Raw genomic sequence first — 21,882 nt, 5'->3', positions numbered from 1 at the left:
TGCTATTGAGGGAGTGCAGCGTTGGTTCACCAGGTTAATTCCCGGGATGGCGGGATTGTCATATGCTGATAGAATGTAGCGACTGGGCTTGTATACTCTGGAATTTAGAAGGATGAGAGGATTCTTATTGAAACATAGGATTATTCAGGGTTTGGACACGCTAGAGGCAGGAAACATGTTCCTGATATTGGAGTCCAGAACCAGGGGCCATAGTTTAAGAATAAGGGTAAGGCATTTAGAACGGAGATGAGAAAATACGTTTTCACACAGAGAGTTGTGAGTCTGGAATTCTCTGCCTCAGAAGGCGGTGGAGGCAGGTTCTCTGGATGCTTTCAAGAGAGAGATAGATAGAGCTCTTAAAAATAGCAGTCAGGGGATATGGGGAGAAGGCAGGAACGGGGTACTGATTGGGGATGATCAGCCACGATCACATTTGTAGATTAACCCATATTAGACAATAGACAATAGGTGCAGGAGTAGGCCATTTGGCCCTTCGAGCCAGCACCGCAATTCAATGTGATCATGGCTGATCATCCCCAATCAGTACCCTGTTCCTGCCTTCTCCCCATATCCCCTGACCCCGCTATTTTTAAGAGCCCTATCTAGCTCTCTCTTGAAAGCATCCAGAGAACCGGCCTCCATTGCCCTCTGAGGCAGAGAATTCCACAGACTCACCACTCTCAGTGAGAAAAAGTGTTTCCTTGTATCCGTTCTAAATGGCTTACTCCTTATTCTTAACCTGTGGCCCCTGGTTCTTGACTCTCCCAACATCGGGAACATGTTTCCTGCCTCTAGTGTGCCCAAGCCCTTAACGATCTTACATGTTTCAATGAGATCTCCTCTCATCCTTCTAAACTCCAGAGTGTACAAGCCCAGCTGCTCCATTCTCTCAGCTTATGACAGTCCCGCCATCCCGGGAATTAACCTTGTTAATCCATGCCATTTATAATCTCCACTACACATATGTGCATGCCACCCTTTACATGGTATTACGGTACTACACAGCTTTACACTAGTAAGGTCAGCCGGCTCTCACACAATCCACGCCAAGCTGGATGAGAATGGCGGGCAGTTTAAATGTTCCTGTTTGTTTATGGAATAAAGACTGATCTTTCACTATGTGTGTTGTAACATTGTCATAAACAACATTGAATGGCGATGCAAGCTCGAAGGGCCCACTCCTGTACCCATTGTCTATTGTCTAATGACTTCAATCATAGCAACAAAGACATTACCTGCAATTTGAGTCTGACGTGTCCAGCCTGAAGATGAACATTTTAAGTGGTTTGGGTACGTCTGATGGAAACCCAGTCAGATAATCAAAATTCACTAGGCTAAATCAATATCGAGCAACGGGCAGTGGGGAGGATGTTTCCAGTAGACCAGAGAGCATGGCCTCAGAATAAAAAGGACATACCTTTAGAAAGGAGATGAGGAATTTCTTGAGTCAATCTGTGGAATTCATTGCCACATACTGCTGTGGTGGCCAAGTCATTGAGTATTTTGAAAGCAGAGATTGATCAGTAAGGGTGTCAAAGGTTACGGAGAGAAGGCAGGAGAATGTGTTGAGATCAAATGGTGGAGCAGACTTGATGGGTCAAATGACCTAATTCTGCTAGTATGTCTTATCGTTATACAACCTCATATATATCATGGAATGTAAAGCATAACGATTCCATATTCCCATCTAGAGGTGGGAAAAATATGTTTTATCTGGAACTCTGGCGAGAATGTTATGTATCTTTTTACCTAATCAGGTCCTGCAAACTTGCGTCAGTAAAAATACTGAATCAACTGTGGTGAGGTAAAAAAAAAGACAAATCACCCCTCTCACAGTCTTAAAACCTCACGGCTGTTTTTAATTACCTCATTCACAAGCTTCAATTAAAGATTTAAAATATTATAAATGTGTACCTTACATTTCCCTCCAGCTATTCCAGTGAAACATGTTATAGGGACAATCTCATAACTAGGTGATTTTTTAAAATTCCTGTATGGGAGAGTACTGTGCTGAATCGTGAAGCACCTTAGCTGGCGAATAATGGACCTGTCCCACTTACGCGACTTATTCGTCACAGCTCGTTGCAATTTGCCGAACATTTTCAACATGTTGAAAATCCAGCGGCGACCAGAAAGACGCTACGACTCTTTGGGCGACTGAGGAGACGACTCACGACCATACAGGCGACACAATAGACAATAGGTGCAGGAGTAGGCCATTCAGCCCTTCAAGCCAGCACCACCATTCAATGTGATCATGGCTGATCATCCCCAATCAGTACCCTGTTCCTGCCTTCTCCCCATATCCCCTGACCCCGCTATTTTTAAGAGCCCTATCTAGCTCTCTCTTGAAAGCATCCAGAGAACCTGCCTGCACCGCCCTCTGAGGCAGAGAATTCCACAGACTCACCACTCTCTGTGAGAAAAAGTGTTTCCTCGTCTCTGTTCTAAATGGCTTACTCCTTATTCTTAAACTGTGGCCCCTGGTTCTGGGGACACCCTGGCGACATGTCGCGGGGTGAAGCCTGTATGGTCGTGAGTAGTCGCCCAAAGAGTCGTACAGGTGCACAACCTTTTATCCGAAAGCCTTGGGACCAGACACTTGTCGGATTTCGGAATTTTTCGGATTTCCGAATGGAAGATTTTTAGCGTAGATTAGGTAGGTAGCGCGGGCGGCTTGAAAAGTCTGGAGCGGCTGCCTCCTCCCCGGAGACCGGGGAATCATTGCATAAATGTTAGTCAGTTAGTTTGGAGGGATTTTATATGGTGGGGGGGGGTGAAGGGGGAAACTTTAATTCTTAGTCCCCTACCTGGTCGGAGAGGCGGGGAGCGGGCAATGCCTTACCGGGTCGCCGTGCAGTAAGCTCCGGAGCGCTGTGGCCGCCGACTCCCAACATCGCGGAGCTGGGGGCTGCGGGCGTCCGGCCGCGGTTGGAGCTCCGACCCCGGCAACTCTACCCCTGGCTGCGCTCCAAACTAACTGACTAACATTTAAGCAATGATTTACAGATGTTTAAGTGTCTCCCCGGTCTCCGGGGAGGAGGCAGCCGCTACAGTAGTACAGACCTGGGTTGACCGTGGGTCGTTTCGGGTCAAGTTTGGCGCCAAACGCGAGCTTTGGTGTGCAGACGACATCGTGGAAAAAATGGCCGGTTTTCGGAGTTTTTCGGTTTCCGGAACTCCGGATAAAAGGTTGTGCACCTGTACCTTGTTCTGGTCGCTGCTGGATTTTCAACATGTTGAAATTTTTCGGCGACCTGCAACGACCTATGACGGGTGCCGGCAGTTGCCGAAAAAGTTGCGTAAGTGGGACAGGCCCTTAAAGGAGAATAGGAGGGATGAGAGTAAAGGAAGGAAACATGTGCAGGTGGGGGTAGGGAGAGAGAAATGATAAAAGTTTGAATGTGAAGTTTTTTTTCACTGATCCATTTTAAGAGATCCAGTCAGAAATAACGAGGTTAAGATTAGGATTGTAGTTTAGAAATATAATTCATATTCCAAGTATTGTCACCACTGAATCTTCAAGACCCTTTGTAATAATCCCTATTCCTACTTCAGTCATTCCCAATAATTGTAAGTAGTTTAACATATAATTCTTCTCAGGCCCCCTTCGGTCGTGGCTGACCTGACCATGGGTGTCTCCAGGATTGGAGGACGCCTGTACGTGACTTTGTTTAACGTGGGGAGACTGGTGCACAGACAGCCACCCCACAGTCCTTGACAGATCTGGGTCAGGATCCAGTGGCATGGAGTCCAAGACGACCGGAGACCCTTTTCTGCTGCAGCCTTCATCCGCCTTCCCAGCCTTGTGACGCTCCACTAAGGTCAGCCATCGTCCTCCGCCTGTTCCACCGTTGAGGTCTTGGTTGGATTGCTCTTTGTCAGAGACCTCCCCCTCGACCTTACCGCCATGGGTGGCCCTACCAGGAGCATAGCTCCAGACGGCATCGCTCTCAGGATCTCAGGCCCACACAAGCTTCTCCACCATGACAAGGTGACAATCCAAAGGGAAGAACATATAATTAAACGACAATTTTATTTGTTCATGGTTTTAAAGCATTGTAGTATTGTGCCTTCTCAAAACAAATGAGACTGAGTATGTTATTCCATCCAAGCTTGATTTGATTTTGTTTTACAGGTCTACGTTCATTTAAATGACGTTCATTGTGTGGTTGGAATTCCTATTCTAAGGTAGAACATTTTTAGTAGTGAACAATTAAAAATGTTCTGACAGTTGCCATGTTTTAACACGCAAACAAATGTATCAAAACTAGTGACATCATTAGGAACTGTTAAGAAACCAATGGAGGAACAAGATGATTTTATGTTTGCATTTCTTATTTTTACACATTAATTACCTGTACAGTGGCACTAAAGTTGTTTTTTATGCTTCTAGACTTCCGTTGGCCAGCAGGGATTACATTAAAAATCCAGGGCTGAGATCTACTGTGGCTTGGGCCATGGCATATCTCGGTGATATCCAGGTAGGTAAGACAATATTTAGGATTTCCATCCCCACCCGAAACGTCACCTATCCATGTTCTCCAGAGATGCTGCCTGACCCGCTGAGTTTAGTTTAGTTCAGAGATACAGAGCGGAAACAGGCCATTTGGCCCACCGAGTCCGCACCGACAAACTATCCCCACACATTAACACTGCCCTACATACACTAGGGACAATTATACATTCATGCCAAGCCAATCAACCTACAAACCTGTACATTTTTGGAGTGTGGGAGGAAACCGAAGATCTCGGAGAAAACCACATGCAGGTCACAGGGAGAATGTACAACCTCCATACAGGCAGCACCCGTAGTCAGGATTGAACCCGGGTCTCTGGTGCTGTGAGGCAGAAGCACTGCCACTGTGCCGCCCGCCCAGTTACTTCAGCACTTTGAGTCTTTTTTTGTAAACCAGCATCTGCAGTTCCTTGGGTCCACATTTCCCTTTATATAGGCAAATAAAGCAACAACAACTGGAAGAGTCCATGAAATCATAAATGTAGGCAAATGAATACTGAAATGAAGTTATAGAATTATACATCATAGCGAGCGAAACTTTTCTGTCCATTATTTCTGTATAGATCCTTCAAATCACTTGATTTGGTCCCTTCCCCTGTTTTTCATGTCTTTGGAGCAGAATTAGGCCATTCAGTCTACTCCGCCATTCAATCGTGGCTGATCTATCTTTCCCTCTCAACCCCATTCTCCTGCCTTCTCCCTGTAACCTTACCTGTAGGAAATGCAATATTTTCCTTCAGTTATAATCAATCCCTTCTGAAGTTGCTGTGAATACTCACTATTCATGCAGTGCATTCAAAATCAGAATGCATTGGTGTATTCAAACAAAAATAAACTTCGATTTTTCTAACACGTCAATAATAAGATACTTTATCAAGTGTCTTTGGAAGCCGACATTAACCATAGAGTAGACACAAAATGCTGGAGTAACTCAGCGGGACAAGCAGCATCACTGGACAGAAGGAATGGGTGATGTTTTGGATCGTGCCCTTTCTTCCCTTCTTCATCTTGCGAATGAAACATAAACCAAAGGAATAGTTAGATCTCGCGCCGGGTGGGTGTTGAGCAGCCAGGTTGTTGTCTCTGTTGGTGTCAATGTCTGCCAGGCCCTGACACAGCTCCATTTGGTGGTTGGTGGAGCTGGCACCCAGAGATGACATGGTTGGCTGTCTGTTATTCTTCCCTTCTCGACCCGAAACGTCATCCATTCCTTCTCTCCAGACATGCTGCCTGTCACGCTGAGTTACTCCAGCATTTTGTGTCTATCTTCAGTATTAACTAGCATCTGTAGTTCCTTCCGACATGAGTTAAGGGCCTGTCCCACTTTCACGACCTAATTCACGACCTTTTTTACTCGTGGACATTTTTCATCAGGCTAGAAAAACGCCCCGACCTACTTGATGCCACGGGTACCTACGACTAGCATCAAGGCTTGCCACGATCTCCTACGAACTCCTACGACCTTGTGACGACCATGCTGCGAGTATGAGTCAAGCGCAAACTCGGCAGAGGTCGTGAATTAGGTGGTGAAAGTGGGACAGGGGCTTTATATTCTCAGTTCCCTCGAGTAGAAATATACCAGGTATGAAACATTTCTAGACAGTAGTTTCTAACGTGAAATTAATAGCCTCTTCTTCTTCTTGCGAATGAAACATAAACCAAAGGAATAGTTAGATCTCAAGCCGGGTGGGTGTTGAGCAGCCAGGTTGTTGCCTCTGTTGGCGTCAATGTCTGCCAGGCCCTGACACAGCTCCATGTGGTGGGTGGTAGAGCGGGCACCCAGAGATGACATGGTTGGCTGTCTGTTGTTCTACGCCACATTCACAGGCTGGGCTCTGGTGGAGGGAGCCCCCATCTCCACACACTGGCATTGAAACGCCCAACTCCAGTACCAAGTCTGTTGAGCTTCACCCATCCACGCACCTCTGGGGAGATCAGACCCTGGACAGCTTTTATAAGGTGCTGAACCAAATAGCTGATTAATAGCTGAAGCAGAGGATTGCATTTTACTCGGTGCAACCTTGGATTTGTAGGATAACAATACTCTGAATAAACAGACAAATCCATTTCATTCTAGGCTGGATCAATCGTGCTGGATCCAATGTGTGGATTAGGCACCATCTTACTGGAAGCTGCCAAAGATTGGCCCGTGAGTATTATCCACCCTGCTTGCTAACGGTCCTGATGTATGGGAGGCAAAACTTCACATTCCTCTGACAATGTTTTAGGAATATTACATTACGTGTCTTTATATTGGATTTAACATTTATTCAGAACTGCTACGCCGTATGTTGCTGTACTGCAAAACAACAAATTAAAAGATAAGATGAAAATCATTTTCAAGCAATGCATAACAAATTAATGGAATTCTGTGGAAATGTCTTTATTATATTGTGTCAACAAAAATAATGTACCAAGCTCTATGTGTTGGCACGGTTGTGTTCCAATTCCAGGAATGTGTGGGCAACTCAAATCATTTTCCTTTTATCATGTCCATTAACATCCTGCTGTGATTGTGTATGGTTTAACTTCAAATTATTACCGTCTTATACAGTAGATCAGGCATCCTCATCTGGCATTCACCATAATCATGGCTCATTCACTTTCCTGCTGAGCCCCTCACCACCATTTCCATCAATATCCAAAATGCAAGGCGTCTCAGCAATGGACAATAGGTGCAGGAGTAGGCCATTCGGCCCTTCGAGCCAGCACCACCATTCACTGTGATCATGGCTGATCATCCCCAATCAGTACCCCGTTCCTGCCTTCTCCCCATATTGAATGACGGTGCTGGCTCCGAGGGCCGAATGGCCTGCTCCTGCACCTATTGTCTATTGTCTAATTTAGAATTTTATCGTAGCCAATCCACAATCAGTACCCCGTTCTCCCCATATCCCCTGACTCCGCTATCTTTAAGAGCCCTATCTAGCTCTCTCTTGAAAGCATCCAGAGAACCGGCCTCCACCGCCCTCTGAGGCAGAGAATTCCACGGATTCACAACTCTCCGGGTGAAAAAGTGTTTCCTCTTCTCCGTTCTAAATGGCCTACCCCTTATTAGACAATAGACAATAGGTGCAAGAGTAGGCCATTGTTGATCATCCCCAAACAGTACCCCGTTCCTGCCTTCTCCCCATATCCCCTGACTCTGCTATTTTTAAGAGCCCTATCTAGCTCTCTCTTAAAAGCATCCAGAGAACCTTAAACTGTGGCCCCCTCAACATCGGGAACATGTTTCCTGCCTCTAACGTGCCCAAACCCTTAATAATCTTATATGTTTCAATAAGATACCCACTCATCTAAATTCCAGTATATATAAGCCCAGTCGCTCCATTCTATCAACATATGACTGTCCCGCCATCCCAGGAATTAACCTCGTGAACCTACGCTATTTAGCATTCAATGATAGTGTAGTGCGTGGGTCTCGGAATGAAGCACAAAGTCGTGTTTTGAGAGACACTTTTTATTCAGCTCCTCCCGGTTGTAGGGAAGACCAAACGAGAGGAAGATGGCACCCAAACCCCTGCCTTTAAAGCCTCCGGCTAAGGGCCGCCTCCGGACTGAACCACTCCTGTGCCGAGGGGTTCGACACTAAGGTGGCACGACCCTTGGGAGCCACCACAGGACCCCCCCCCCAGAACCAGAGGCACGAAACGCACCGGCGGGCGAACGACCCGGCCGGCCCGCGTGCGGAAGTTAGCCGCTCGTGGGGCTGGCGGAGGCATAGGTGGAGGGACAGGACGAGGGACCGGCGGGAGGACAGGTGGAGTGACAGGCGGAGGGAGCCGTGAAGGGGGGCGCCGTCGAGGCCGAGGTTGGGCAACCCTTGGGAGCCGCCACAATAGAGTACTAACAGTTTTCAAACCACTGCATAGTTTAATTTTTTCTCGTGTTAGTCCGAGGCAGCAATCCCTTAAACTAACGTTATTCCTGCAAGTTCTAGATTTCCCTTCCTAAGGAAAACAGCATCTACTCTGCCAGCCCGTTCAAAATCTTTAATTTAGTTTGAGATACGTCGTGGAAACAGGCGGTACAGCCAACCGAGTCTGTCGACCAGCGATCACCCATATACTTGTTCTATACTTTCTTCTGCAGTTGTATAGGGCTCTGGTGAGACCACATCTGGAGTATTGTGTACAGTTTTGGTCTCCTAATTTGAGGAAGGACATCCTTGTGATTGGGGCAGTGCAGCGTAGGTTCACGAGATTGATCCCTGGGATGGCGGGACTGTCATATGAGGAAAGATTGAAAAGACTAGGCTTGTATTCACTGGAGTTTAGAAGGATGAGGAGGGATCTTATAGATACATATAAAATTATAAAAGGACTGGACAAGCTAGATGCAGGAAAAATGTTCCCAATGTTGGACGAACCCAGAACCAGGGACCACAGTCTTAGAATAAAGGGGAGGCTATTTAGGACTGAGGTGAGAAAAAACCTTTTCACCCAGAGATTTGTGAATTTGTGGAATTCCCTGCCACAAAGGGCAGTGGAGGCCAAGTCACTGGATGGATTTAAGAGAGAGTTAGATAGAGCTCTAGGGGTAGTGGAGTCAAGGGTTATGGGGAGAAGACAGGCACGGGTTGTTGATTGGGGACGATCAGCCGTGATCACAATGAATGGTGGTGCTGGCACGTAGGGCCGAATGGCCTCCTCCTGCACCTATTTTCTATATTTCTATCCTACACATGAGGGACAATTTACAGAAACCAATTAACCTGTACTTTGGAGTGTGGGAGGAAACCGGGGCACCCAGAGAAAACCCACGCAGTCACAAGGAGAAGGTGCAAACTCCACACAGACAGCATCCATAGTCGTCATCGAACCTGGGTCTCTGGCGCTGTAAGGCAGCAACTCTACTGCTGAGCCACTGTGCTGCCCCTATAGGTCCTGTAAGTCAATCAGATACACTCATTCTTCAGAACTCCAGTGTACTTAGCCCCGTCACACTCAATCTTGCTTCACCAATAACTCGCCCGTCCCTGGATTCACCCCATCTTCTGAACATCTCTGTTATAATGAGGAACTGATCATACACCAGATGTTTGTCCATCTGGAGGGTAAATGCTTGAGCATACAGCTCGAACCATTCTGATGTACCGTTAGATAGCTGGGCTTGTAAATTACATTTTTCTTCTACCGAGAGGTAATTGAAGGAGACAAGTTGTATTTTTCCAACAATCTCAGTGGAAACCTGTCCTGCTTGTAGAACGAGCCAATCTCCTGGGGCAGCTCCCATATTATTTTCTTGTTTCCCTCAGAACGCCTATTATCACGGAATTGACAACACGGTCTCGCAGTTGCAGATGGCATCTGTTAACGTGTGCTTTGCCAAGCTGGAGAGCAATATTGACTTAACAAGAGCTTCTGTCACAGGTAATGAGGTGCTCTCACAATCAAAGCAGCAGCTCCCCAAGGCTTTGCTGGGGGAAAATTGTTACTATTCATCTCTGCAATAAATGCGTATAGTTTGTGGCGGAAATGTACTGTGATATTTCAAGGGTCAAGAGTGTTTTATTGTCATATGTCCCAGATAGAACAATGAAATTCTTACTTGCAGCAGCACAACACGATATGTAAACATAATAATCTGTGACAGGTGAGCTCAGAATGACAATATTTGATTATTTTCTGTTGTGCTGCTTACAGCATCACCAACAGGCACCATCTTCACATAGATAACCGCAGAGATCTCTGTATTACGGTAAGATAGATAGACAGATGGACGGATGGATGGACGGATGGACGGACGGACGGATGGACGGACGGATGGACGGACGGATGGACGGACGGATGGATGGACGGATGGATGGACGGATGGATGGATGGATGGATGGATGGATGGATGGATGGATGGATGGATGGATGGATGGATAGATAGATAAAAAAGCTGGAGAAACTCAGCGGGTGCAGCAGCATCTATGGAGCGAAGGAAATAGGCAACGTTTCGGCCCGAATCGTTGCCTATTTCCTTCGCTCCATAGATGCTGCTGCACCCGCTGATTTTCTCCAGCTTTTTTGTGTACCTTCGATTTTCCAGCATCTGCAGTTCCTTCATAGATAGATAGATAGATAGATAGATAGATAGATAGATAGACAGACAGACAGACAGACAGACAGACAGACAGACAGACAGACAGACAGACAGACAGACAGACAGACAGACAGAGCTTCCTTTGATGCATTCATCTTGTTCATATTTCTGGATGAACCACATGAACGATTGATTTAAATGGAAATGTGAATTGTATGTGTGGAAGGACTTTTGATTCACCTCTAGTTCGGGGTCAAAATATTCACAGCAGGCAATGCTTTCCATTCCAGTGCAATTGTAAGGAAAAATTTCATGGACGTAATAATTTATCAGCTCATATGACAATAGACAATAGTCAATAGGTGCAGGAGTAGGCCATTCGGCCCTTCGAGCCAGCACCGCCATTCAAGAGAGAGCTAGATAGGGCTCTTAAAGATAGCGGAGTCAGGGGATATGGGGAGAAGGCAGAAACGAGGTACTGATTGGGGATGATCAGCCATGATCACATTGAATGGCGGTGCTGGCTCGAAGGGCCGAATGGTCTACTCCTGCACCTATTGTCTATTGTCTATTGAATCTTCACGGCAAAGTGAAACAATTTGCATGCTCTCCAGTCAACTCATACTCTACATGAGTATAATCAAGCCATACTCAAGTAGAACTGGTGGTGTAAAGAGTAAAATAGCAGAGTGCAGAATCGAGTGTTACAATTACAGGGAAAGTGCAGATAAAAAAGTGCAAGGACTGCCGTGAGGTCAGTTGGAAGACGGGGACTACTCCCGTAGCTTATGAGAGGTCTGTTCAGTAATCTGATGATCGCAGGGGAAAGCGGTTCCTGAATCTGGTGGTTCGAGCTTTCAAGCTTTTGTTTCAGTTTTGGTTTAGTTTATGGTCACGTATACCGAGGTACAGTGAAAAGCTTTTGTTGCGTGTTCATCAGCCAGCGGAAAGACAATACATGATTACAATCGAGCCGCTCACAGTGTACAGATGCAGGATAAGGGAATAATGTTTAGTGCAAGGTAAAGTCAATAAAGTCTGATCAACGGTTGTAGTTCAGGACTGTTCTCTGGCTGTGATAGGATGGTTCAGTTGCCCGATAACAGCTGGGAAGAAACTATCCCTGCCACATTTTCCCATCTCCTCCCCTTTCTGCTTTCCGCAGAGACCGTTCCCTCCGTTATTCTCGGGTCAATTCGTCCCTTCCCACCCAAACCACCCCCTTCCCGGGCACTTTCCCTTGCAACCGCAGGAAATGCTACACTTGTCGCTTTACCTCCCCCCTTGACTCCATCCAAGGATCTAAGCAGTCTTTCCAGGTGAGGCAGAGGTTCACCTGCACTTCCTCCAACCTCATCTACTGCATCCGCTGTTCCGGGTGTCTACTGCTCTGCATTGGCGAGATCAAGTGTAGGCTTGGCGATCACTTCGCCCAACACCTCCGCTCAATTCTTACTAACCAACCTGATCTCCCGGTGGCTCAGCCCCCCCCCGACATCAGTCTGAAGAAGGGTCTTGACTTGAAACGTCGCCTATTCCTTCTCTCCATAGATGCTGCCTCACCCGCTGAGTTTCTCCAGCATTTTTGCCTACCACTGAATCTGGAGGTGTGTGTTTTCACACTTCTATGAGGGTGGGCAGGGAGCGACTCATTCTTGGTTATCCCGCTGGCCTTGCCAAAGCAGCGTGAGGTATAAATTGAGCCAATTTTGTATCTTTTGCCCAATGTGAGAGACAGAAAGACCAGGCTGACAAAGATCTTTGATTATGTTCATCAGGTCATAAGGAATAGTGGAATTAGGCCATTCGGCCCATCAAGTCTACTCCGCCATCCACTCATGGCTGCTCTATCTCTCACTCCTAACCCCATTCTCCTGCCTTAGAAACGTAGAAAATAGGTGCAGGAGTAGGCCATTTGGCCCTTCGAGCCTGCACCGCCATTCAATATGATCATGGCTGTTCATCCAACTCAGTATCCTGTACCTGCCTTCTCTCCATACCCCCTGATCCCTTTAGCCACAAGGGCCACATCTAACTCCCTCTTAAATATAGCCAATGAACTGGCCTCAACTACCTTCTGTGGCAGGGAGTTCCAGAGATTCACCACTCTCTGTGTGAAAAATGTTTTTCTCATCTCGGTCCCAAAGGATTTCCCCTTTATCCTTAAACTGTGATACCCTTGTCCTGGACTTCCCCAACATCGGGAACAATCTTCCTGCATCTAGCCTGTCCAACCCCTTAAGAATTTTGTAAGTTTCTATAAGATCCCCCCTCAATCTTCTAAATTCTAGCGAGTACAAGCCGAGTCTATCCAGTCTTTCTTCATATGAAAGTCCTGACATCCCAGGAATCAGTCTGGTGAACCTTCTCTGTACTTCTATGGCAAGAATGTCTTTCCTCAGATTTGGAGACCAAAACTGTACGCAATACTACAGATGTGGTCTCACCAAGACCCTGTACAACTGCAGTAGAACCTCCCTAATCCTATACTCAAATCCTTTTGCTATGAATGCCAACATACCATTCGCTTTCTTCACTGCCTGCTGCACCTGCATGCCTTCTCCCCATAACCCCGGACACCTACACTAATCAAGAATCTATCTATCTCTGCCTTAAAAATATCCATGGACGTGGCCTCCATAGTCTTCTGTGGCATTGAATTCCACAGATCTACCACCTTTGTTGGTGACATTAACACCCGGGAACTTGAAGCTCTCGATCATCTCCATTCCGACATTGTTGTTGCTGATTAGGGCATATACATCAGCTCGTCTCCTGAAGTCAGTAATTAGCTCCTTCGTCTTGCTGACATTGAGCGAGAGCTTGTTGTCTTGACAACATGAGTTGTGTTGACACCATAATAAGTTGGGGCGGTAAGATCATTTATTAAAAGTTCATTTGGTGCCAGCGAGTGTGTGATAAATGACTTCTGTGGTCTTGCCTCCTCTGTGATGTGGACTCCCAGGTATTTAAAGCTGCTCACCCTATCCACAGTAGTCCCATCTGTGGTCTTGCCTCCCTCCGTAAGGAAGCCTTGATCTTATAGTTACATTGCTAGATCATTTTCCTTTCACAGGGACTCTTAATAAAGTGCAGTCTTATCATTGTTTAAAGCAAACCTGTTCAAAATTAATGAAGGCAGAATACAAAGTTGACTTTCACGTTTTGTATCTACCCCCTTAAAGGAAACTCAAAATGGACTGGTAATCTGTAGTAGATTTAGCTTTAAGTTTAGTTTTAGTTTTGGTCCCCTAATGCACCTCCTGGTGTATAGTTCCTGCAGGGGGGTGAGTGTAGTTCCCATAGTGCGTTCGGCCGAACACACTACTCTATGCAGAGCCTTCCTGTCCTGGGCAGAGCTGTTCCCAAACCAGATCGAGATGTTGCTGGACAAGATGCTTTCTACAGCCCCAGAGTAGAAGCACTGAAGGATCCTCAGAGAGACTCTGAATTTCCTCAGCTGCCTGAGGTGGTAAAGGCGCTGCCTTGCCTTCCTCACGAGTGCGGCAGCGTGTGTTGTCCATGTCAGATCCTCTGTGATGTGGACTCCCAGGTATTTAAAGCTGCTCACCCAATCCACAGTAGTCCCATTTATCCCCAGTGGCATGTTGAGCCCTTCTAAAGTCCACAATCAGCTCCTTAGCTTTTTTACATTTATACCAAGCCAACTAACCTACAAATCTGTACGTCTTAGGAGTGCGAGAGTAAACCGGAGCACCCGGAAAAAACCCACGCGGTCACGGGGAGAACATACAAACTCCGTACAGACAGCACCCTAGGTCAAGATCGAACCTGGGTCTCTGGAGCTGTAAGGCAGCAACTCTACCGCTGCACCACCACGCCACCCACAAACATTATTTGATTTTTTTTGTTGGTGGGCTGCAGAATTATTTCTTTAATTTTTATTGTAATTCTGACTACAGATCTGTGTGTTTCAGAATTACCTCTACTTGATGAAAGCATTGACGTAGTCATCTGCGATATTCCATTTGGGAAGAAGTTCAAGATTACTCAGGACACAAAAGCAATGATGCCCTATATCCTCAAAGAAATGGTGAGGTAGGTGATTTCTGTAGCTTTCAGTTGTTCAAATAATCTACTCTGATCTTTTCTCACTTAAGAGATGTCTTCGAAGCAACCAGCTATTCATTCGATAGATACAAAATGCTGGAGTAACTCAGTGGGTCAGGCAGCTTGCTATTGAGGGAGTGCAGCGTAGGTTTACAAGGTTAATTCCCGGGATGGCGGGACTGTCATATGCTGAGAGAATGGAGCGGCTGGGCTTGTACACTCTGGAGTTTAGAAGGATGAGAGGGCATCTCATTGAAACATAAAAGATTGTTAAGGGTTTGGACACGCTAGGGGCAGGTAACATGTTCCCGATGTTGGGGGAGTCCAGAACCAGGGGCCACAGATTAAGAATAAGGAGTAAGACATTTAGAACGGAGCCGAGGAAACACTTTTTCTCACAGAGAGTGGTGAGTCTGTGGAATTCTCTGCCTCAGAGGGCGGTGGAGGCAGGTTCTCTGGATACTTTCAAGAGAGAGCTAGATAGGGTTCTTAAAAATAGCGGAGTCAGGGGATATGGGGAGAAGGCAGGAACGGGGTACTGATTGGGGATGATCAGCCATGATCACATTGAATGGCGGTGCTGGCTTGAAGGGCCGAATGGCCTACTCCTGCACCTGTTGTCTATTGTCTAGATTTAGATTATACCTTTAATAATCCTTTTCAGGAAATTACAGTGCCACGACAGCTTCAAGACAAACATAACACCACACATTTCCTTAAATTGCTTCCATACTTAACAAGTTAAAATACGTTAAAATACAAGTTAAAATACAATTAATTTAAAAAAAGTGCAATTATTTATGCGCATTATAAAGTCTTATAGCAGCTGGTAAACAGGACTTCCTGTATCTCTCCGTTTTGCACATTGGTGCAATCAGCCTCTGACTGAAGATGCTGCTCTTGATCACCTTCAGGGCATGGAGTGGGTGAGTGGGGTTTGTCATTATAGAACCTAGTTTATTTAGAGTTCTGGCCTCTGCCACCTGCTGGACCGTTCGTTGCTCAGCCCCGACCACTGAGCATGCCTTCCTGATTAGTTTGTCCAATCTGTTTTTATCCGCTATACGGGCGCCATCTCCCCAACAGGCCACAGCAAAAAACAGAGCACTGGCCACCACTGAATGGTAGACACTGCACAGTAGGGGTTGGCAGATATTAAATGACCTCAGCCTCCTTAAAAAATACAGTCGGCTTTGTCCCTTCCTGTACACCGCCTCCATATGACACTTCCAGTTCAGCTCACTGTCAAGCTGCACCCCAAGGTACCTGTGATTAGCGACCACCTCCACCTCAGTGCCCTTAATGGTGATCGGCGTTGCTTGAGTCCTCCTCCTCCCCCTCCTGAAGTCCACAACTATCTCCTTTGTTTTTTTGGTGTTAAGATGGAGGTTATTGGAGGTCTATCTCTGGAGAGAAGGAATGGGTGACGTTTCGTGTTGAGCCCCTTCTTCGGATTGAGAGTCGGGAGAGGAAGCTGAGAGATATGGAAGGGTAAGGTGTGAAAACGACAGATCAAAGCAGACGCTGCTCTTCCATATCTCTAGTCTCCCTCTACCCTGACTCTGAATAATGTCCCAATCCAAAACGTCACCCATTCCTTTTCTCCAGAGGTGCTGCCTGTCCCGCTGAGTTACTCCAACATTTGTGTCTATGTTCGGTGTAAACCAGCATCTCAGGTCAAGTTTATTCGTCACATACACATACGAGATGTGCAGTGAAATGAAAAGTGGCAATGCTCGCGGACTATGCAAAAAACAAACAAACAAACAACAAACAGAATGGAACAGAATCATATAACCGTATAACCATATAACAATTACTGCACGGAAACAGGCCATCTCGACCCTTCTAGTCCGTGCCGAACACGTATTCTCACCTAGTCCCATCTACCTGCACTCAGACCATAACCCTCCATTCCTTTCCCGTCCATATACCTATCCAATTTATTTTTAAATGATAAAATCGAACCTGCCTCCACCACTTCCACTGGAAGCTCATTCCACACAGCCACCACTCTCTGAGTAAAGAAGTTCCCCCTCATGTTACCCCTAAACTTTTGTCCCTTAATTCTCCAATCATGTCCTCTTGTTTGAATCTGCCCTACTCTCAATGGAAAAAGCTTATCCCCGTCAACTCTGTCTATCCCTCTCATAATTTTAAAGACCTCTATAAAGTCCCCCCTTAACCTTCTGCGCTCCAAAGAATAAAGACCTAACTTGTTCAACCTTTCTCTGTAACTTAGGTGCTGAAACCTAGGCAACATTCTAGTACTAGTAATCTCCTCTGTACTCTCTCTATTTTGTTGACATCTTTCCTATAATTTGGCGACCAAAATTGTACAGCATACTCCAGAATTGGCCTCACCAATGCCTTGTACAATTTTAACATTACATCCCAACTTCTATACTCAATGCTCTGATTTATAAAGGCCAGCACACCAAAAGCTTTCTTTACTACCCTATCTACATGAGATTCCACCTTCAGAGAACTATGCACTGTTATTCCTAGATCCCTCTGTTCAACTGCATTCCTCAATTCGCTACCATTTACCATGTACGTCCTATTTTGATTTGTCCTGCCAAGGTGTAGCACCTCACACTTATCAGCATTAAACTCCATCTGCCATCTTTCAGCCCACTCTTCCAAATGGCCTAAATCTCTCTGTAGACTTTGACTCTGTAGACTTTGAAAATCTACTTCATTATCCACAACATTATCCACACCATGTCTTGTGTAATATATTCACATATTACATATTTGTGAGAGGGAAGAAAAAGGAAAAAAACAGCAATTTTAAAAAGACACCACACAACAGTAAAATGGTTCAGTAAAGTTAGTCCCTGGTGAGATAGGAGTTCACAGTCCTAATGGCCTCTGGGAAGAAACTCCTTCTCATCCTCTCTGTTTTCACAGCATGGCAACGGAGGCGTTTGCCTGACCGTTGCTGGGGTGGAAGGGGTCTCCCATGATCTTGTTGGCTCTGCAGTTCTTTCGAAGGTAGACAAAACTGCTGGCGAAACTCAGCGGGTGAGGCAGCATCTATGGATCGAAGGAATGGTCATTCTTTGATACACATTCCTTTGGGGACTTGTTTTGCTTTGGTTTGGTTGCTGAGTTTCTTTCCCCATCAGCTTCCTCCACTGTGTGTATGCTATTATTTGGTTCCTGGTCTTATCTAAGCTCCAAGTATTGGAGCATGAATGTTCTCTTCCAATTCTGTACCATGCTGGTCTGCACTGTTCATGTGGACGAAAGCATTCAAACTGGTCACTGTCCATGAAGATGCAATATGTCTGGCACAATAATATTGTGTAGAATCTAAATAAATAGTCCCATGCAAACTAATCTTTGAGTCATAGACTCATACAGCATGGAAACAGACCCCTTGGCCCAACTTGCCCACACTGGCCAAGATGCCCCATCTACACTCGTCCCACCTGCCTGCATTTGGCCCATATCCCTCTAAACCATTAATATCCATGTAGACAATAGACAATAGGTGCAGGAGTAGGCCATTCGGCCCTTCGAGCCAGCACCGCCATTCAATGTGATCATGGCTGATCATCCCCAATCAGTACCCCGTTCCTGAGTATACAGAGTGTACAAGCCCCGCCGCCGCATTGTCTCAACATATGGCAGTCCCGCCATCCCGGGAATTAACCTTGTGAACCAACGCTGCACTCCCTCAATAGCACTCCCTCAATACCTGTGCAAATTTTGTGAGAGTATCTGCCTCAACTACCTCCTCTGGCAGCTTGTTCCATACACCCACCACCCTCTGTGTTACTGCTCAGGTTCTGATTAAAACTTTCACCTCTATAGGATAACCTATATCCTCTGGTTCTTGATTCCTCTACTCTGGATACTCTGTATATCTAATCTATTCCCCTCATGATTTCATACACCTCTATAAGATCACCCCTCCCCCTGCACTCCAAGGAATAAAGTCCGAGGCTGCTGTATTTCTCCCTGTAGCTGGGTAATGAAGAAGGCTTGCCTTCATTGCTAAGGGCATTGAGTACAAGTCAGGAAGCCCTGATGCAGCTGTACAGAATTTTGCTCAGGTCACATTAGGAGTATTGCATGCAGTTGGATTCGAGGATTTCTGTAAAATTGTAAATAGTCCTTAGTATGATGGTGTTAGTGTGCGTGGATCGATGGTGGATGCGGACGCAGTAGACCGAAGGGCCTTTTTCTGTACTCTCTAAACTAAACTACAGTTTCTGATATGTGTAAGAAGGGACTGCAGATACTGGTTTACACCAAAGATAGACACAAAATGCTGAAGTAACTCAGCGGGACAGACAGCATCTCTACTGAGAAGGAATGGGTGACGTTTCGGGTCGAGATCCTTCTTCAGAATCTATCTCTGCCTTAAAAATATCCATTGACTTGGCCTCCACAGCCGCATGTGGCAATGAATTCCACAGATTCAACCACCATCCTCTGACCAAAGAAATTCCTCCTCATCTCCTTCCTAAAGGATGGTCCTTCTATTCTGTGGCTGTGGGTCAGGGCAGAGCGACAACTTGAGATATGGAACAACGGTAAGGTGCGAAGACGAGAGTTCAAAAGGGGGCAAAGATCAAGAAAAATGTGGAATAGTTCGATAGGGGATGGTGACTATTCAAAATTTTAATCAGGAGGACAGTCAGACTGTTGGGAGAACTAGGAAGGGGGAGGAATGGAGAGAGAGAGAGAGGGGGAAAGCAAGGGTTGCTTGAAGTTAGAGAAGTTAATATTGAATATTCTTACCGCTGGGTTGTCTAATTCCCGGGATGGCGGGACTGTCATATGCTGAGAGAATGGGGCAGCTGGGCTTGTACACTCTGGAGTTTAGAAGGATGAGAGGGTTTCTCATTGAAACATATAAGATTGTTAAGGGCTTAGACGCACTAGAGGCAGGAAACATGTTCCCGATGTTGGGGGAGTCCAGAACCAGGGGCCACAGTTTAAGAATAAGGAGTAAGCCATTTAGAACTGAGACGAGGAAACACTTTTTCAAACAGAGAGTGGTGAGTGGAATTCTCTGCCTCAGACGGCGGTGGAGGCAGGTTCTCTGGATACTTTCAAGAGAGAGCTGGATAGGGCTCTTAAAGATAGCGGAGTCAGGGGATATGGGGAGAAGGCAGGAACGGGGTACTGATTGGGGATGATCAGCCATGATCACATTGAATGGCGGTACTGGCTCGAAGGACCAAATGGCCTACTCCTGCACCTATTATCTATTATCTGTTGTCTAATGATTGCGGTGGCCTTTTTACACAGAGTGCTGCGGGCTGAAGGGACCCTGGTGCTCCTGCTCAGCCAAGAGCTGTCTGTGGATATACAGCAGTGGCAGAGATCACGGGGCCAGCAGAGCGAAGAAGGACAGCCTGCAGTCCAGGAGGAGCAGAGTTCAGCACCACTGGAAACTGCTGGCGTGAAGGAGTCGGCTGCTGCTGAAAATGAGCTGTCTCAGGTGAAAGCAGAAGCCTGGGCCTCTCTGATACCCGAGGGGATCTTCCCCGTTAGTCTGGGAGTAACAGAAGCCTCTATACACAAGTACAAGAAAGTCCCCCACAATGTGAGTGAGAACGTTGACAGAGATCTCGGGCAGCACTCAGAGCCGCCTTCAGACTGAAATTAAACAGTTGCCGACCCGAAACATCACCTCTCCATCCACGCCACAGGTCATAGAGTGATACAGTGTGGAAACAGGCCCTTCGTGCTGCCTGACCTGCTGAGTTCCTCCAGCACTTTGTGTTTTGCTCCAGATTTCAGCATCTACAGTTCTTTGTGTCAATAGACAATAGACATTAGGTGCAGGAGTAGGCCATTTGGCCCTTCGAGCCAGCACCGCCATTCAATGTGATCGTGGCTGATCATCCCCAATCAGTACCCCGTTCCTGCCTTCTCCCCATATCCCCTGACTCCTCTATCTTTAAGAGCCCTATCCAGCTCTCTCTTGAAAATATCCAGAGAACCGGCCTCCACCGCCCTCTGAGGCAGAGAATTCCACAGACTCACAACTCTGTGTGAAAAAGTATTTCCTCGTCTCCGTTCTAAATGGCTTACCCCTTATTCTTAAACTGTGTGGCCCCTGGTTCTGGACTCCCCCAACATCGGGAACATGTTTCCTGCCTCTAGCGTATCCAAACCCTTAATAATCTTATATGTTTCAATAAGATCACCTCTCATCCTTCTGAATTCCAGAGTGTACAAGCTCCAGATTCCAGTGTCTCCAGTTCTTTGTGTCAATGTAGACCCAGGGTATGTTCGGTTTGCCACTCGCAATGCGAGAATTCAAAGTGTACTGAAGTCTACAGAAAGATACGTAAAACACAAAGTGCTGGAGTAAAAAAGTTAACGTTAGAAAATCTTCAAAAAGATAACATTAGTGATTTATTGGAACCATCACATTAACTTTTAGAAAGCGCAGATGGTGGAGTTTTGCACAGAGGCGCTGGAGTAACCCAGCAGGTCAAGCAGCATCTGTGGTGGGAATAGACAGGCGACGGTTCCAGTCGAGGCCCTTCATCAGCATGATTCACTCTGAATAAAGATCCCGACCCAAAACGTCACCTGTCCACTCCCTGCCTCGCTCGGCCGCATTTCCAGATGAATCGTCAGTGTGGGGCTTCAATTATTCAGCTTTGATCAGTGTTCATAAATAATATGAGCAGAAATAGGCCATTCAGCCCATCAAGTCTACTCTGTCATCTGCCTTAAAAATCTCCATTGACTTGGCCTCCACAGCTGCCTGTGGCAATGAATTCCACAGATTCACCACCCTCTGACTAAAGAAATTCCTTCTCTTCTTCCTAAAGGAACGTCCTATTATTCCGAGGCTGTGCCCTCTAGTCCTAGACTCTCTCACTATGGAAACATCCTCTCCACATCTCTCCCTCTCAACCCCATTCTCCTGCCTTCTCCCCATAACCCCTGACACCCATACTAATCTAGAATCTATCTATGTGTCAGAAGGAACTGCAGATGCTGATTTACACTGAAGATAGATACAAAATGTTGGGGTAACTCAGCAGGACAGGCAGCGTCTATGGATAGAAGGAATGGGTGACGTTTCAGGTCGAGACCCTTCTTCAGAATCTATCTATCTCTGCCTTAAAAATATCCATTGACTTGACCTCCACAGCTGCCTGTGGCAATGAATTCCACAGATTCACCACCATCTGACCAAAGAAATTCCTTCTCTTCTCCTTCCTAAAGGAACGTCCTTTTATTCCGTGGCTGTGCCCTCTGATCCTAGACTCTCCCACTAG

At 46.3% G+C, this 21,882-nt stretch overlaps 1 protein-coding gene across 1 annotated transcript in view; it reads left to right on the top strand.

Moving 5' to 3' along the window:
• Positions 1–20,334, top strand: part of thumpd2 (THUMP domain containing 2) — a 37,618-nt gene extending 17,284 nt beyond the window's left edge. Inside the window, exons 5-10 of the mRNA XM_033022010.1 lie at positions 4,139–4,191; positions 4,397–4,484; positions 6,597–6,668; positions 9,777–9,891; positions 14,488–14,608; positions 19,889–20,334. Of these exons, the coding sequence (XP_032877901.1) occupies positions 4,139–4,191; positions 4,397–4,484; positions 6,597–6,668; positions 9,777–9,891; positions 14,488–14,608; positions 19,889–20,243 (804 nt within the window). The 3' untranslated portion in view covers positions 20,244–20,334. The remainder of the gene's footprint in view (positions 1–4,138; positions 4,192–4,396; positions 4,485–6,596; positions 6,669–9,776; positions 9,892–14,487; positions 14,609–19,888) is intronic.
• The last annotated feature ends 1,548 nt before the right edge of the window (positions 20,335–21,882 follow it).

This window comes from Amblyraja radiata, chromosome 5 (assembly GCF_010909765.2).
Source record: "Amblyraja radiata isolate CabotCenter1 chromosome 5, sAmbRad1.1.pri, whole genome shotgun sequence".
NCBI lineage: Eukaryota > Metazoa > Chordata > Chondrichthyes > Rajiformes > Rajidae > Amblyraja > Amblyraja radiata.
The sequence above is the reverse complement of the archived record's forward strand: the minus strand, read 5'-3'. Positions and strand labels throughout refer to the sequence as shown.